Source organism: Otolemur garnettii, unplaced genomic scaffold, assembly GCF_000181295.1.
Source record: "Otolemur garnettii isolate 467f Iridium unplaced genomic scaffold, OtoGar3 scaffold00018, whole genome shotgun sequence".
Lineage (NCBI taxonomy): Eukaryota > Metazoa > Chordata > Mammalia > Primates > Galagidae > Otolemur > Otolemur garnettii.
In genome coordinates, this window is record NW_003852413.1 from 5,259,388 (window position 1) to 5,276,311 (window position 16,924).

A 16,924-nucleotide genomic window follows, 5' to 3' on the forward strand; every position below is an offset into this window, starting at 1 on the left:
GCTATAGGCGCCGAGCCAGTGGGGGTTATTTTCGTTGTCTTATTCTAAAAAATGCACAAGCAGTTGCAAATGAGAGAGGCGGTCCCTGACTTGAACCCGGCTGGCTGCGCGGGGCTCTCTCCCCTGTGGGCCAGGAGCACCTTCTTCCTTTGTCCTTTCTTCCCGACAGAGTTCAGAAGGAACAGCTGGCTGCCATCTTCAAGCTCATGAAAGACAACAAGGAGACGTTTGGCGAGATGTCAGATGGCGACGTGCAGGAGCAGCTCCGGCTCTACGACATGTAGCCTGTCACCTGCTAGGCCCCTGGAGACCCCGCAAGACCCCGCGGCTGCTGTGCCTCAACTCTGTCCCGACCCTCAACCTGTGCACTTGATTTCCAGACTTCTGTAGGCGTAATTTTGTCATAGATGCAGGCACACATTCTCTATCTACAGGCATCACGAGTGTCCTCTTCACAGGGGGAGTCCCTGACCGCTTCGGCTTCTGCTGACTGCAGAGGTTGGAGCTGCTGTCAGGGGAGGCCCTGAGGTCTTAGCCAGATCCAAAGTCAGCCTTCTGCACAGACCCAGGCAGGCAGTGGTGCAGGAGGGCTTGGCACCCAGCTGGTGATGTGGAAAGGATTCAGGGTGCTGTGGGGAACCCCAGGATCAGTGCCTGTTGCCTGAGTGTCTCATTCTGCCTTAGAAGGACTTCTGGAGGCTTCTGTAACTGTAGGGAAGCAAGCAGTAGGGGAGCATTCTTTTAGCAAAAAGTCTAACGTGGGTGGGTGCCAGTGGCTCATGCCTATAATCCCAGCACTTTGGGAGGCTGAGATGGGAGGATCACTTGAGGCTAGGAATTCTAGACCAGCCTGGACAATGTAGTGAGACCCCAACTCTACAAAAAAAAAATACAAAAATTGGCTGGGCATGGTGGCTCATGTCTGTAATCCTAGCACTCTGCGAGGCCAACGAGGGTGGATCACCTGAGCTCAGGAGTTTAAGATCAGCCTGAGCAAGAACAAGACCCCATTTCTTAAAAATAGAAATATTAACATGGCAGGTGCCTATAGTCCCAGTTACTTGGGAGGCTGATGCAAGAAGATTGCTTGAGCTCAAGAGTTTGAGGTTGCTGTGAGCTATGATGACACCACAGCACACAACCCAGGGTGACTGAGACCCTGTCTCAAAAAAAAAAAATTAATCAAGCATGGTAGCATATACCTGTAGTGCCAGCTATTCAGGAGAGTGAGGCAGAAGGATCGCTTGAGCCCAGGAACTGAGGTTGCAGTGAGCTATGAAACCACTGCACACCACCCAGGACAACAGAGTGAGACCCTGTCTCAAAAAAAAGAGAAAAAGAAAGAAAGATTCACCTCCCCTCCTGGTACAAAATCATGGCATCAGAGATAAGATTCTTCAAGAGTTTCTCTCATTTAAACAGAAGACTTACTTACCTTAAATATCACTAAGCAAGACCTAATTTGAGTATTTCTGTGTACCTAGAACTATGCTAGACACTGTAGACAGAAGATATAAAATTCATGACCTAGTCCCTACCACAGAAAAGAATGGCCCAGGTGCAGGGCAGGAGAACCTCACCAGAAAGCACTCGGTACAATTCCACAGTGTTTGGGACCCCAGAGGGATGCATCTGTTTTTATAAGCACTTGAACATGATGATGGGATAAGTTGTCCTTCAAGCCTGCCCGGCCTGTTTCTGCTCACCCCACTGGCAGGAAAATTCACAGTTCTGAGCAAACTGGGTTAGGGAGGGCATGTTAAAGAGAGAACCTATGAAAGTTCTTAGAGATTTTTTATTTCTTGAAATAAAACCTAATCAACACCTTAAATTTTAATAGGCGGTTGCATCTTCCCCCTCCCATGGGTAACTTCAGGGAGTGCAGTTAACTTCCTGTCCTGTGGCTTACTAGGCATTTTTTAGGAACCCCTTCATTTGTTACGTAATTCCTTTGGCTTCTTTGCTCACAGTCTTGTATGTTGCCTTATCCAAATGCCAGCGCTTTTTTCTTTTTTCAATTATCTTTATTTTTGTTGTCAATGTCTTTTTTTTTTCTCCTTTTTGAAAATTGTCTTTATCTGTTTTGTCAAAAGCATTTTAAAATGTTATGATTGAAGAATTATTTGCTCCCTTGCTCAGGTCACCGGGACCCCTTACATGGTCTTATCTCCCTGTCCCCTAAATGCACGTTAGTGCTTGGATTTCCTTATGCCCCCAAAGGCTGTGCAACAAAAGTGCACTCTGCCGCTCACTTTATCTCCCTTTCTGCTTCCCATTCCTTCTGATTATATAAAAGGACAGTCAGATCCCATGGCTGTGGGGAAAGTAAACAGGAGGAACTTTTTTGCATACTTGTATCAGCTAAGATGTTCCTGCTGCAGGGATCAGAAAACTCCAACTTCATTGGCTTAGGCAGGGGGAGGCTGCCTCACCTGAGCAGTCCAAAGGCGGAATGGCACCAGGCCCAGAATGGTCAGGGCTCAAGCTGCCAGCTTGAGTTGCCGGCTTTTGCTGTAGACCTGGTCTCCTTGTGATGGCAAGATAGCTGCAGAGTTCAGGTACCACACACCGAAGCAGGAAAAGGGCCATCCCTTGTTTGTGTCTATGAGGGAGGGAATTGGTCCAGATGTCCCCATCCCATTCCCCTTGAAGTCCCAATTGGCCAGAATGTGTCATGTATCATGCTTCAACAAATCATGGACAAGAAGATGGGCTTCTCGTGATTGGCCTAGACCCCTGGGGCCTGACGCTGAGTCTAGCATCCCCCTGAACACGCAGCCATTGGGAGGGTGGAAGCTCATCAGGCATCCGTGATAAGGGAACAGGGATGGGTGTTGGGAGACACCTGCATTGTCCATGAGTGCACTCTGAGCTCCAGGAGGACATCTGGGGGATCTCAGAAGCCAGGGACTGGAGTACCCAGCACCCTCCTCTGTGGTGAAGATCTACTGCCCAGGCTCCCTCCAGGCCCTGATGTGCTGTGGAAACACTATGGCTTGCTGTGACTGTGGGTAGCTCTTTTCTCTTCTCAGTAAGTGATGGCTTCTGTTTATACCATTTCTGCTGCCTGGCTTGACATTGTTCCCATCAGCTCACCTGTGATACTAGATTTGGTTCTGTGAAACTGAGATTTGGTTCTGTGAATGATGTTATTCCCCCTCTAAGCAAACACCTCACTCCATTTGGGGCTGGAAGAGTCTTGTTTTGTTTTTTGAGACAGAGTCTCACTTTGTCACCCTTGGTAGAGTGCTATGGCGTCACAGCTCACAGCAACTTCAAACTCTTGGGCTCAAGTGATTCTCTTGCTTCAGCCTCCTGAGTAGCTGGGACTATAGGTGCCTGCCACAATGCCCAGCTATTTTTAGAGATGAGGTTTTGCTCTTGCTCAGGCTGGTCTTGAACCTGTGAGCTCAAGCAATCTACCCACCTAAGCCTCCCAGAGCGCTAGGATTACAGGAATGAGCCTCCCCGCCAGGCCTGAAAGAGTCCTCTTAAAACTGAGCTACATAGCTAGGCCCTGTCTCTACAAAAAATTTAAAAATTAGCCAGGCATGATGGCACATATGTGTAGCCCTAGCTACTTGGGAGGCTAAGCTAGGAAGCTCCCTTGAGTCCAGGAGTTTGAGGTTGCAGCTATGATGACATCACTGAACTCTAGCCTGGACAACAGAGTGAGACCCTGCCTACAAGAAATAAAAATTTTAAAAAGCCTATTTCAAATTGACATGTCTAGCTTGGCACCCATAGCTCAACAGTTAGGGCGCCAGTCACATACACTGGGGCTGGCAGGTTCGAATCTGGTCCAGGCCTGCCAAACAACAATGACAACTTCAACGAAAAAATAGCAGGGTGTTGTGGCTGGTACCTGTAGTCCCAGCTACTTGGGAGGCTGAGAAAAGAAAGTCAATTAAGCCCAAGAGTTAGAGGTTGCTGTGAGCTGTGATGCCACAGCACTCTACCAAGGGAGACATAGCAAGACTCTGTCTCCACAAAAAAAAAAAAAAAAACCTGACACGTCGATGGCACCCAGATCTCACCATTATTATGGATCAGGAAAATCAAAGCACCTTCAACTTCCAAAGAACATATCTCCAGATTCAGAACCTATTTTTTTTTTTTGAGACAGAGTCTCACTTAGTCACCCTTGATAGAGTGCTGTGGCATCATAGCTCACAACCAGTCCAAACTCTTGGGTTCAAGGATTCTCTTGCCTCAGCCTCCCAAGTAGTTGGAACTACAGGTGCCAGGCACAACATCTGGCTATTTTTAGAGATCAAGTTTCGCTCTGGCTCAGGCTGGTCTGGTACTGGTGAGCACAAGCAATCTATCTGCTTCTGCCTCCCAAAGTGCTGGGACCCAGCCAGAACCTATTCTTAAAAGGTTCTTGGAGGCAATGGCAACAATTTAGCACAAAACTGTGTGACAAACATTCTGCAACCTGAAACCAAGAAGAAACTCCTATTTGTTCACAATGCCCGGCTATTTTTTGTTGTTTGTTGCCGTTGTCGTTGCTGGCGCCATAATCACTACACTCAGGTGCCAATCCTGTTTCAGTTAACTTATTCGCAATATAAGAAGACCATCACGGCTCTGCGCCTGTGGCTCAAGTGGCTAAGGCACCAGCCACATATACCTGAGCTGGTGAGTTCGAATCCAGTCCGGCCCGACATCTACAATGATGGGCATTGTGGCAGGCGCCTGTAGTCCCAGCTACTTGGGAGGCGGAGAATTGCTTGAACCCAGGAGTTGGAAGTTGCTGTGAGCTGTGATGCGACAGCACTCTATCCAGGGCGACAGCTTGAGGCTCTGTCTCAAAAAATAAAAAAACCTCGAATTTTTCCGTCCTGTTAGCTGTCTGCTTTTTGAGAACTACCATCCATTTACCCTTAGCTCACTAAGCAGCGCACATTTCTGAGATCCGGGAGGTAATCTGGAGTCAGCGTCCGTCATTCTGCAACCTCCATCCGGCACGGAAGAAAGGAAGAACCTGGGTAATTCCGGTAAAAGCCCACTAAAATCAGAAGCCTTAATGAAAGCTGTAAACACTAACTTTGAAAAATTCCCACGTCTTCACCTGCAGCGCAGGTTCACATACAAGTCAAGCCACCGCCCATTTCTTCCTTTTTTTTTTTTTTTAAAGAGACGACGTCTCGCTCTTGCTCATGCTGGTCTAGAACCTGTGAGCTCAGACAACCCAGCAGCCTCGGCCTCCCAGAGCGCTGGGATTACAGGCGCCAGCCACCGCGTCTGGCCTCTCACCGCCCATTTCTTACACTAAACCACGCCTAGGGCATGACCCACCCAGCGCAGCGCATCAGTGATTGCCGCACCCGCCAATCTGCAGCGGAAGGAAAAGCTTGATTGCCATTGAGTACTACGTCCTTCCATCACCGCCTGAGCCTGCCTCACCCGAGGGTGGAAAGCCCCGGATGTCTTTTGCGGCCCAATCAGTCCCTCGGTGATTGACAAAGCGGTTGTCCAATAGAGCGCAGTGGGTTCAGAAGCGTGCCTGTAGTCGGCCTTCTGTGGCCACGCTGGGGCTGAGGCTACCGACGTTGTATTCAGTTCTCTCTGGGTTCTGGCCCTGGGTATCTCTCGGGGCTGCCGCAGAGCCTGAGTGGAGCCGAGGCCGAGTGGATAGGCTGCAGCTGCCACTCTTCAGCTCAAACCGAGAGATTCGCCTCCGCAGCGATCCTCGGCTGCGTCGGTGTGTGGCCGGGCGCCCTGTCCTTGCACGAGGCCGGCTCCCAGTGTAGATCCTCGGACAGGGCTCGGGGGCCCCGCATTCGCAGGGAGAGTCTGGAGGAGCATTTCATGAACTCCACAGAGCACCGAACTTGGGCGCTGGCATGCATAATGAATTAGAGCCCTGGAATTTACCCTCCAGGACACCGTTGACCCCACCTTCCTCCTCCTAACTCCGTGGTCCCCTCCCCAGGACTTTCCTGAAGCCGATTTAGGGTGGCCCGAGCTGTCAAACCACCGGTGCTGCAGCGAAGCAGAAACACACCCCCCTTGATTTTCCACATTCCCAGGCCTCCAGCAAAACCCAGCAGATCCACACCCATTTTCTCACCTCGGTGTCTTTGGAGTTGGGCTGACCTTGGAGAAGGTGCAAAGAGATCACACCTTCCTTCACCTGTGCTGGTCCTTTCCTGTTATGCCACAGGCACTCCAGCTGGGTGGAGTTCGCCAGAGTGGCTCTGAGTAGGTGTGAAACATGAAATCTTGTTGTGGACACACCACTTGGCCTGTTGTTTCCATTTCCCCACCCAGGTCTGACCTCCTGGAGGCTTCACACCCCTGGGCAGCCCCACCCACCTGGACTCTTGGGTGCTGATGGTGGCCTGGGTCCTCTAGTGAAACTCTCAGACCAGGGTTACTGAACTGTGTTTGCAATGAGGGTTTTTGCAAATCTCCTTTTCCTACTTTAAGTATCAATACTTTACTTACTTTTTGTGGAGTGCTCCAAAAGGGGACAGGCTGTGCTGACAAGCTGTCAGGCATTTAGCTCCTTCAGTGATTAAACATATTCACCTGAGATGTTCTTTGGTTCGCTTGTAGCCAGCTTCAATGATACCATGAGTTAAATTTCAGGAGCGGAGGCAGCTGGCAAAGGGAATAAAATTAAGAATATTGTTCCAGGGAGAAAAGGTTCCATGAAAGAAGCGGGAGAATGGAGGCAGAGCACATAATCTTCAAATTTGAATATTGGATGGGGTGAATTGGCCCATTTATGCTTTCAGACATCTATTGAGCCTGTCTCCATATAAAGCGCTCTATGGTGGATGATGTCATCAGAATGAAATAGACTTGCTTTCTACTTTCAGGCAAGGTGACATGAGGATTGCTAACTTTTTGGAGTGCATTTTCAATGCAGAGAACTGTACTTGTGGAAAAGGAATTCTCATAACCTTAGCAAGAGTGCAGCCATTTTAGAAAACCAGCAACCCCCTCCCCAGATTCCTGGAGGGCCTCAAGGCCAGAGTTTCTAGAAACACCCTACTGATGCCCTAGCCAGGTCTAGCCCTGAGTGATACTCAGGACTTACCTCCCTGTTCCACCTAGGCCCATGGGGCTAATAAAAGCCTTTTGCAACTGTGTGGGAGTTGAACTGACACCTGGTCAGTCTCCATTCTGCTTTTCCCCTCTATTAAAGTCTTTGCTTGAGTAGGGTGCCGGCCACTTATATGGAGGCTGGCGGGTTCGAGCCTGGCGCAGGCCAGCTAAACAACAATGACAACTGCAACCAAAAAAACAGCCAGGCATTGTGGCGAGGCCAACTACTCAGGAGGCTGAGGCACTACAGCCCAAGAGTTTGAGGTTGCTGTGAGCTATGACATCACAGCACTCTACCGGGGGCCACATAGTGAGACTCTGTCTCAAAAAAAAAAAAGCCTTTCCTTATCCCTAGACTGGCCTCCTCTCCTTTCTTGCGGACCCTCACCCTGGTTCTATTGAACATAGCTCTATTTTTAAATTTTTTTTTTGAGACGGTCTCACTTTGTCGCTATCAGTAGAATGTGGTGGCATCACAGCTCACAGCAACTTTCAGCTCTTGGGCTTAGGCAATCCTCTGACCTCAGCCTCCCAAGTAGATGGGACTACAGGCGCCTGCCATAACATCTGGCTATTTTTTTGTTGCAGTTGTCACTGTTGTTTTAGCTGGCCCGGGCTGGCTTCGAACCCACCAGCCTCGGTGCATGTGGCCAGCACCATAACCACTGTGCTACAGGCGCTGAGCCTATAAAAATGTTTTTGAACTGAAAACAAGAAGCACCAAATGGGGTGGGTGAGGTAGGCTCCCTAGGCTCCTCTTGTCCCCCCTTTTCTGCCTAAATGCAGAATATAAATTCTCCTTTTATTTATTTTTAAAATAAATTCTCCTTTACCGGAGACAAGTCTAGACTTAGCCCAGAGAGGACACCAGAGGAATCTGAAAACTAGCCTTGCTCCCACCAGCTTCCTCCCACATGACCTACATTCCTAGTTTCCACCCCTTGGAAGCCCGAATTCACTTAACTTTGCCCTGTCATTTGTCTACACATTTATTGTTCTTTGGGTTTTTCCCCCCTGGGTAGAGTGCTATGGCATCATAGCTCACAGCAACCTCTAACTCTTGGGCTCAAGCGATCCTCTTGCCTCAACCTCCCAAGTAACTGGGACTATAGGCGCTCGCCACAACGCCCAACTATTTTTTGGTTGCAGTTGTCGTTGTTTGGCAGGCCCAGGCTGGATTTGAACCTGCCAGCTCCTGTGTATGTGGCTGGTGCCCTAGCCACTGAGCTACAGGCACTGAGCCAGTTTTTCTATTTTTAGTAGAGATGGGGTTCTCACTTTTTGCTCAGGCTGGTTTTGAACCCATGAGCTCAAGTTATCCACCTGCCTCTTCCTCTCAAAGTGCTGGGATTACAGGTATGAGCCACTGCTCCCAGCCCTTATTGTTCTTTGTTGGCGATGCTGTATAAACTGGGATTCTAAACCCACACTTTGAGTTGCTTTCCATTGAAGTTTCTCCTGAGTGATGCATGCTGCACACAGAACTGTTTTTCTCTTGTTAATCTGCCTTTTTGTAATAGAGCCCCAGCTGAAAACCTAAGATGGATAGAGGTTAGGTTTTGCCTCTTGTGAACTAAAATAAAATCTTAAGCCCCTCCCCTCCAGAGTCTGACTGTCTAGACCCCCTCTTGGCTAAATACCCTAAAACTGAGTTGCTAACCATGAGAACGGAGATCAGACAGGACTCATCATGTCCCCCTGCCTTCTAAGAGACTTTCTTTGTGACTCATTTTCAGGCCTAAGATTCTATAAGACATACCTGCAGGTCCTCCGTCTACATAACAAACTTCACTTGAGTCCGGGCACAGGTCTGGTGGTTTGTCTCCAACTAACACACCCTTATCTTAATTCATCATTCCTTTTTACTGATTCCTGCTCTATTAGACAAAGCCTGACTCTTTCAGCCAATGTTCTTCAGCTGACGATTGGCTGAAGAGTCTTTAAACCCACTTATAACCTGTAAGCCTCCTGCTTTGAGATTTATCACCTTTGGGGGCCAAACCCATGTATGCTTTCCACATATTGATTTATTCCTTTACCTGTAATTCCTGTCTCCTTGAAATGTATGCAAGTAAACCATAACCCCACCACAAAGAGTCTACTTGCTCAAGGCTTCTTGGGTGTGGCTCCAGGTCAGGGTCCTCAGATCTAGCTCAGAGTCAACCTCTTTAAATTACTGAGTATGGCTTCTTCTCTATTGACACTTTCCCACATACACAAGCGAGGAAAGCAGAAGCCGAGCTCCAACGTGGTGGCAGCAGAGGCCTCAGCCCCTCCACAGGGAGCTCCAAGCCGATGGCCTTCAATGCTGTCCTGAGCAGAGATGAGAGGACCAGGTCTTTGAAACTCCACATGGACCAGTCATTGGATACAGACTGTCCCTTGAGCAAGGCAGTCCCCTTGAGCTGAGGATAATGCATAATCCAGATAATGGTTTCTCAGTCAAATCTGCAGTAACTAGGGAAGGAAGTGTTCAGGCCCAAAGGGGGAGCTGGGCAGCATTACAGCAGCCTCTGCTGTTTTGTGTGTGGTTTGGAGGAGGCTGTAGTGGGCTTTATCTCTTCCTGGTTGCTCCGTGCAAACGTAACCTTCCTCTTGTTTTTTGTCTGCCTCTTGGGATGGGAATGTCACTGTACAATCCATGTCTTTTTCTCTCTCTTACCAAAAACGACTGCAACAGGGGAGCTGGGAGAAGAGAAGATGATGAGGTAGAAGGAAGCATCCATCCTGCTGCAAGCACATAGTATTAAAGAATAGTCATTCCAGGCTCGGCGCCTGGGGCTCAAGTGGCTAAGGCGCCAGCCACATACACCTAAGGTGGCGGGTTCGAATCCAGCCGGCCGGCCAAACAACGATGGCTGTAACCAAAAAATAGCCAGGCATTGAGGCGGGAGCCTGTGGTCCCAGCTACTTGGGAGGCTGATGCAGGAGACTCACTTGACCCCAGGAGTTGGAGGTTGCTGTGAGCTGTGATGCCACAGCACTCTACCCAGGGGGACAGCTTGAGGCTCTGTCTCAAAAAAAAAAAAAAAGAGAATAGTCATTCTGATCCAAATGGATGATCAAAATTAAAGAATATATTTTTGTTGTGCAAACTTTAGTAGAATTTAAGTTTTCCTATTTATGTCCTATTTAACATGAGTAAAATGCATAAAGGTTCAACATATCCAGGGTTCATTTGGTTTTTTATGCGTTCTTTATTTGGTACCATGTTTGTTAGTAAGAACCTAATCTGCTTCTAATACAATTTCAAGATTTCTTCTGGTGATTTTGTTTGGTTTTGTTTTCTGGAGTAGTGGATAGCAAAAGTTTTATAGCCTTAGGAAGAATGAACTGTGTAGCTTAAGAGAAGACCATAGCTCAGTCAGCAGGGTGTTGGCCACATACACCAAGGGTGGCAGGTTCAAACCTGGCCCAGGCCTGCTAAACAACAATGACAACTACAACAAAAAAATAGCCGGGCGCCTGTAGTCCCAGCTACTTGGGAGGCTGAGGCAAGAGAATCACTTAAGCCCAAGAGTCTGAGGTTGCTGTGAGCTGTGACAGCACAGCACTCTACTGGGGGCAACATAGTAACACTCTGTCTGCTTCCCAAGAACACTTTTGAAACTCCATCACAATTTGTATGTTTGTTTTTGAGACAGAATCTCACTCTGTCACCCTGGGTAGACTGCTGTGACATCATAGCTTGTAGCAAACTCTTGGGCTTGAGCAATTCTCTTGCTTCAGCCTCCTGACTAGCTAGGGATACAGGTGCCCACCACCACACCCAGCAGTTTTTTCTATTTTTAATAGAGATAAGTCTCACTCTTGCTCAGGCTGATCTCAAACCCCTAAGCTCAAGGTATTTGCCCACCTCAGCCTCCCCAAGTCCTAGGATTACAGGTGAGGGCAGAATTTCACTCTGTTGCCCTGGGTAGGGTGCCGTGGTGTCCAAGCTCATGGCAACCTCACACTCCTGGGCTCAAGCTATCTTCTTGCCTCAGCCTCTCAAGTAGCTGGGACTATAGGCACAACGCCTGGCTTTTTTTTTTTTTTTTGCATAGTTTTGCTTTTTTGCTTTTTTATTTTTTTGTCATAGTTTTTTAGCAGGTCCAGAACAGGTTGAAACCTGCCAGTCTGGGTGTATATGGCCAGCACCTTAACCACTGAGCTACAGGTGCTAAGCCTAGGATAAGTTCTTGAACTTAATTGTTGGACCTTATGAGTGTGTATATATATATATGTATATATGTACATACACATATACACACATATACATATACCTATATATGACAAAAAATTATATTTACACACATATACATATACATATATGTATACATGTGTATATACATGTATACGTATATGTATCCGTGTGTATATATAATTTTTTGTATATATAATTATATATACACACATATATACATATATACATGTATGTATCCATGTGTATATATAATTTTTTTGTATATATAATTATATATACACACGTATATACATATGTGGCTCACACCCATAATCCTAGCAATCTGGGAGGCCAAGGGGGAAATATCCTTGGAGGCCAAGAATTCAAGACCAGCCAAGACAAAATAGTGAGACCTCATCTCTTCAAAAATAAATAAATACATATATAAAGTCACGTACAGTGGCGGGCACCTGTAGTCCTAGCTATTGGGGAGGCTGTGACAGGAGGATCACTTGAGGCCCAGAGTTGAAAGCTGCAGTAGGTGGCGCCTGTAGCTCAAGTGGCTAAGGCACCAGCCACATACACAGGAACTGGAGGGTTTGAATCCGGCCCGGGCCTGCCAAACAATGACAACTACAACCAAAAAAAAAAAAAAAAAAGATAGGTGTTGTGGCGGGTGCCTGTAGTCCTAACTACTCTGGAGGCCGAGGCAAGAGAATTGCTTAAGCCCAGGAGTTTTTGGTTGTTGTGAGCTGTGACACCATAGCACACTACACAGGCCTATAGCTTGAGTCTCTGTGTCAAGGAAAAAAAAAAAAAGCTACAGTGACCTATGATGGTGCCACTGCCCTCCAGCCTGGGTAACAGAGTGAGACCCTGTCTCTAAAAATAAATAAATAAAATAAATTTTTAACCATTTGAGAATTAGTTGCACAAAATGTCTCTTTACCTATAAGCACTGTAGTAAAGAATAGGACATATTCTTAAAAAATCATAAACAATGATCCATATTAGGAAATTGCTATTCATGCAATTCTATTATTTAATCTATGGTCATGTTTTGCCAGTTGTCCCAGGTATTAATTTTTGCTATTTTTTAAAATCTAGGGGTGTTTTTTCCCCACAGACACTATGGCGATTTATGTCCTTTATTTAAAAAATAAAAATCTGCTCTGGTTTCAGTCCAGTATTAAATGCTGCATTTAGTTCTGTCTCTCTGGTCTCAAGTAACCTGGAATGCTCCTCAGTTTCTCTGTCTTTTGTGATCTTGACGTTTTTGAAGAGTACAGGCCAGTTATCTAGCGGATCCCAGGGACTTTTAACATGATTAGTCTTTGATAGCTTCCTTGCTTTCTGGCACTACCAGATTTCCCACACTCATCTGTGCATTTCCTGTTCCTGATCCTCACCGGTCATTCCTCCGAAGATCCCTGGTTCCTTCCCATGGGAAGTGGTACTGGGGGTGAGACCTGGATCCTGGAGACGGAGCAGTGGTTTGGGATGCGCTGTAAGCGGGGCACGTAGGCAGGTGGACAGCACCCAACAGAATCCCGAATGTTTTCCTACCCATTTTGTAATGACAAATTTTATTGTAGGCCTTGGGAGGCTTACTTGTCTTTTGTTACCTGATACGACTGATTTACTGTAGTCACCAGTAGCCCCACCACAGAACTGGGATGTCTGCAGACCGTGAAGGAAATGTCAGAGTCTGTGTATAAACATAGGTGACTGAGCAGAACAACTCAGATGACAATTAGGCGGGGACTAGTCATCACTGCAGAGAATGTGCTATGTCCTGGGCTGCCCAGTATGGTAGAAATGGTCAGGACCAGGAGAGGCAGCCAGAGATCTTTTAATCTAACTGGCAGTAGGCCCGAGGTGTGCAGGGTGCAGGCAGTAGGGCCAAAGTGTCCAGATCTGGTTGGGCTTAGTTCTATGTATTGCTGCTGGCCTCTGCGCAGATGAGGTCCCCTCTATGACCAAGTCCCCCTCAGAAAGGCAGCCTAGTCTTTGCCTGACGCCAACAACAACCCCACCCCACCCCACGGCTTGGTGGGTGCCAAGACAGCCTGTGGGTCCTGCCCATCCTCTAAATTTCTTGCTTCTCCCTATGGAGACCTGGGAGATACCAAGGCCTTTCTGCACTTTCAGAGCCCACGAGAGCCTGGCAGGATGTTTTCAAGCCTTGTCAGCAGGGATGTGCTGGTGGCTACGCTGCCTTCCGCAATCAGAGCACTGTCAACATTTAATTCCGCTTATAAATCTAGGCCACAGGCATAAAAGAAACTGCATGTAATTAGTTTGGTTCTTTTCATGGGCTTTGTTTAGCTAGAATATTCCATAGGCAAATAGTTACATAAAAGGAGATATGGGTATAAAGGACCCAGATGGAAAACCAGAAGGGAAAAAAAGAACCTTCTTTGGTTTGAACAGGTAGAAATAATTTCTTTGCAACACATATTCTGAAGCCAGCAAACCCTAACCCCCATTCCTTACCTACACACCAAGGAGGGGCCGTTCTTTCCATTTTGGACTATTTTCACAAGCTGCCTACCTCCAGGGATACTGACAAAGCCAATTTTCAAGAAAACAATAATCAATCATAATTACAGTTTGTGGCCTTTGAGGCAGAATAAAATGAGACCTGTAAAAACATACTGAATCATTTACATCTCCTTGGAAATCAGGAAGAAGGCTGCTGTGTCCAGACTGACAGCAAAGCAGGGGCATCAAAACACGTTTTCAGAAAGAACCTGATATTTTAACAAAATTGAACCAGACACTATGGGAAAAAGCAGAACATCAGACTTCCTTGCTCTAATTTTGGTATCCTGATCACTCCTATTTTAAATTACATATGGTAATTTCGAGGCACCATCATCTTTTCCGTTCTCAGCCCTTTAAAGAAAGGCCTTAATCAGGCGCAGGTCTTCCCTTTTTCCTGAGTCTCTTCCTTGCATTTGGATGAGACCTTGAAAGTGACGGGAGAAGTGTTCTATCTACAAGTTAAGGGACAACTGCTCTGCCTCTCTGTTAAGATGGGAACACTTGCCGTATTTTAAAATCCCAGGTCATTATTTTTTCTTCATTTTACCTTTATACCTTCTAATGTTTGCTGGAATAAAAAGTTTTTTTGTTTGTTTGTTTGTTTGAGACAGAGTCTCACTCTGTTGCCAGGCTAGAGGCCCATGGCCTCAGCCTAGCTCACAGCAACCTCCAACTACTGAGGCTCAAGCCATCCTCCTGCCTCAGCCTCCCAAGTAGCCACGATGCCTGCCTTTCAATGTTTATCAGAAACAAGGTCCCCCTCTTGCTCATGCTGGTCTCAAATTCCTGAACTCAAGCAATCCTCCCACCTCAGCCTCCCACAGAGCTAAGATTACAGGTGTGAGTCACTGCACCTGACCCTCAAAAGATTTTTTTTTTTTACAATAGCCATATTTTACTATAATATCAAGAAAAGGGAATAAAGTTACTTCCATGGAGTAGAAGAGGGGTAATAAAGCCACAAGAGAATGTGGTCTCCTACAACTCAGAAAGTTCACACATCGAATACTCAAGGTAAGAAAACAAAAAATACGGAGGGCACTGTTGAAATAGACGGAATTGGGAGCTGATTTGACAAGAATGGGTGCCACTGTGCAGAACCCCAGAAAGGCAGAGATGCACATCCAAACAGGGGCATTCTGGGACGGGGCATTCCAGGACAGCCTCTCTCTTGCTTGCTTTGTTGGGAGCTGGGCACATTCAAAGTTTCCCTGTTGTTATTAAAAGCACACGTTACCATCTACCTGAAGTTGACTTTGCTGTGCCGTTGTCTTAATCCACATTTCTTCACTCTTCCAAAGACTTTCCTGCTCAGGCTGACACTTTGGTTGTTCATTACATCCCATTAGCAATAGCACCAATGGCCGGTCGGTGCCTTGAGATTCTTTGAACTCCTCACTTCAAAACATTGCTCTCACTGTTTCTGCAAATTCTGGAGCCAATTCTTAGTCCTGTACAAGTCCTCGAAACACTTGCCTTAACCCAAACCTCCGAGACTCAGTCAATTCCAATTTTCAATACATTTAGACCTCATCTTGCCCAACTCGGGACACCACCAGAGTTCTGTCAAAGTAGCCTTCTCCCTTACCATGTAATCGAGAAACTCAGCTTCATCTTACCAACAGGTTAGGTGGTGACAGCCCAAAACTGGCTTTTGACTCCAATATGTAGGTCCTGAGGTATGTCTGGTCTAGCACATGTCTGCACAGTTTCTGAAAACACTGCATTTGGGGGAGAGCATTGAACAGGCTTGTGTGTGAAAGCTGTGCTTGATATATTTCAAACGAAATCCCTCAGAATTTGTTTCCAAAGTTCTACTTTATTTCTCTACCTCTTACCAAGAGGATTTAAAATGTTTGAGAGAGTTTCTCCAAGAGAAATGAGCAGAAAAGTGGGAGAAGAATGGATGCATTCTGTACTAGCCACGGGGCATGCATCCTACACCAATCTTGGGCTCCAGGAGAGCAGCAGAAAGAAGCCCTGGCTGCCATGTCTCAGCTTGGTCAGGCTGCTATATGAGCTAGCAGAGACTGGGTGACTTACAACTCACAGAAATTTATTCCTCACTGTTCTGGAGGCTGGGAAGTCCAAGATCGAGGAACTGGTGGATTCAGTATCTAGTGAGGGCCTATTTCTCATAGACTGTGCCTTCCAGCTGTGTCCTTAAAGGGTGGTCTGGTTCTCAGGGGTCCCTTTTAGAGGGGCACTAACCTCAGTAGTTAGGGCAGAGTTCTTATGACCTAACCACCTCCCAAAGGCTCCACCCACCTAACACCATTACCTCAGGGGCTAGGATTTCAGCATATGTATTTTGGAGGGGACACGGCATCCAGATCATAACACATCATGAGTGTTGTTTTTGCCAAATCCACCTGGCTATTTGACACAAACCAGGAAAGGAAATCAGCACCATTCTCAATATCCCAGACTCCCCAAAGCCCCCTCTTTGCTGCAGGGGCCAGGTATTATTCTCCACTTAGCACGCAGAGGAGGCTTTAGAGCACACTCACGTTCCTAACCTCCACCCCCAAATTCTCACCAAGCTTAGAAGAAACCACAAGTCCTCACTGACCCTTATGAGCTCCAGGTTCTAGAGTAACAGCAAATACAAGTTAAGCATAAGAGGCTTAATTCTCTCTGGCCTCTGTATAAATCTTTTTAAAGCTAATTAGTCCATTTGCTAAACTCAGGAATGTCTTTCTCAAGGACCTGGGAGGCTGCATTTGGAATTGTTGCCATGGACAAGAACAGTGCCCCATCTCCCAGTCTTTGGTGGGCGACTCATTCCATGTTAGAAAACTTCCCCTTGCGTAAAGAGAGAAGTTGGTTCTTCCCATTTTTCCTCTGGATAAAGCCAGCTGACTAATACAGATGGTGGCCTCACACACCAAGTGAACCGGACAGACTGTCTGTGACAAGGGGTATTGCTGAGTCCTCTTCCTTGAGGACTGCGCTCTTCCCTAGCTCCAGAACATGTCTGTAAGGAGCTATGCCTGCCTAGATGGACAAAAAGTTCTCTGCAGCCCCCCTGCAGGGCGCCTGTGGTGCACATCCGTCCTGGTTTAATGATTATTCAGTAATAAAATTGTTTTCTTTCTCTTCCACCTTGGTGGAGTGGTTTTCCAGATTGGGATGAGATTTTTTTTTTTTTTT

General features: G+C 46.9%; 1 protein-coding gene across 1 annotated transcript in view; it reads left to right on the plus strand.

Moving 5' to 3' along the window:
- The window catches only part of MXRA7 (matrix remodeling associated 7), a 31,637-nt gene extending 30,823 nt beyond the window's left edge, over window positions 1-814 (plus strand). Inside the window, exon 5 of the mRNA XM_023511187.1 lies at window positions 170-814. Coding sequence (XP_023366955.1) covers window positions 170-284 — 115 coding nt within the window. The 3' untranslated portion in view covers window positions 285-814. The remainder of the gene's footprint in view (window positions 1-169) is intronic.
- The last annotated feature ends 16,110 nt before the right edge of the window (window positions 815-16,924 follow it).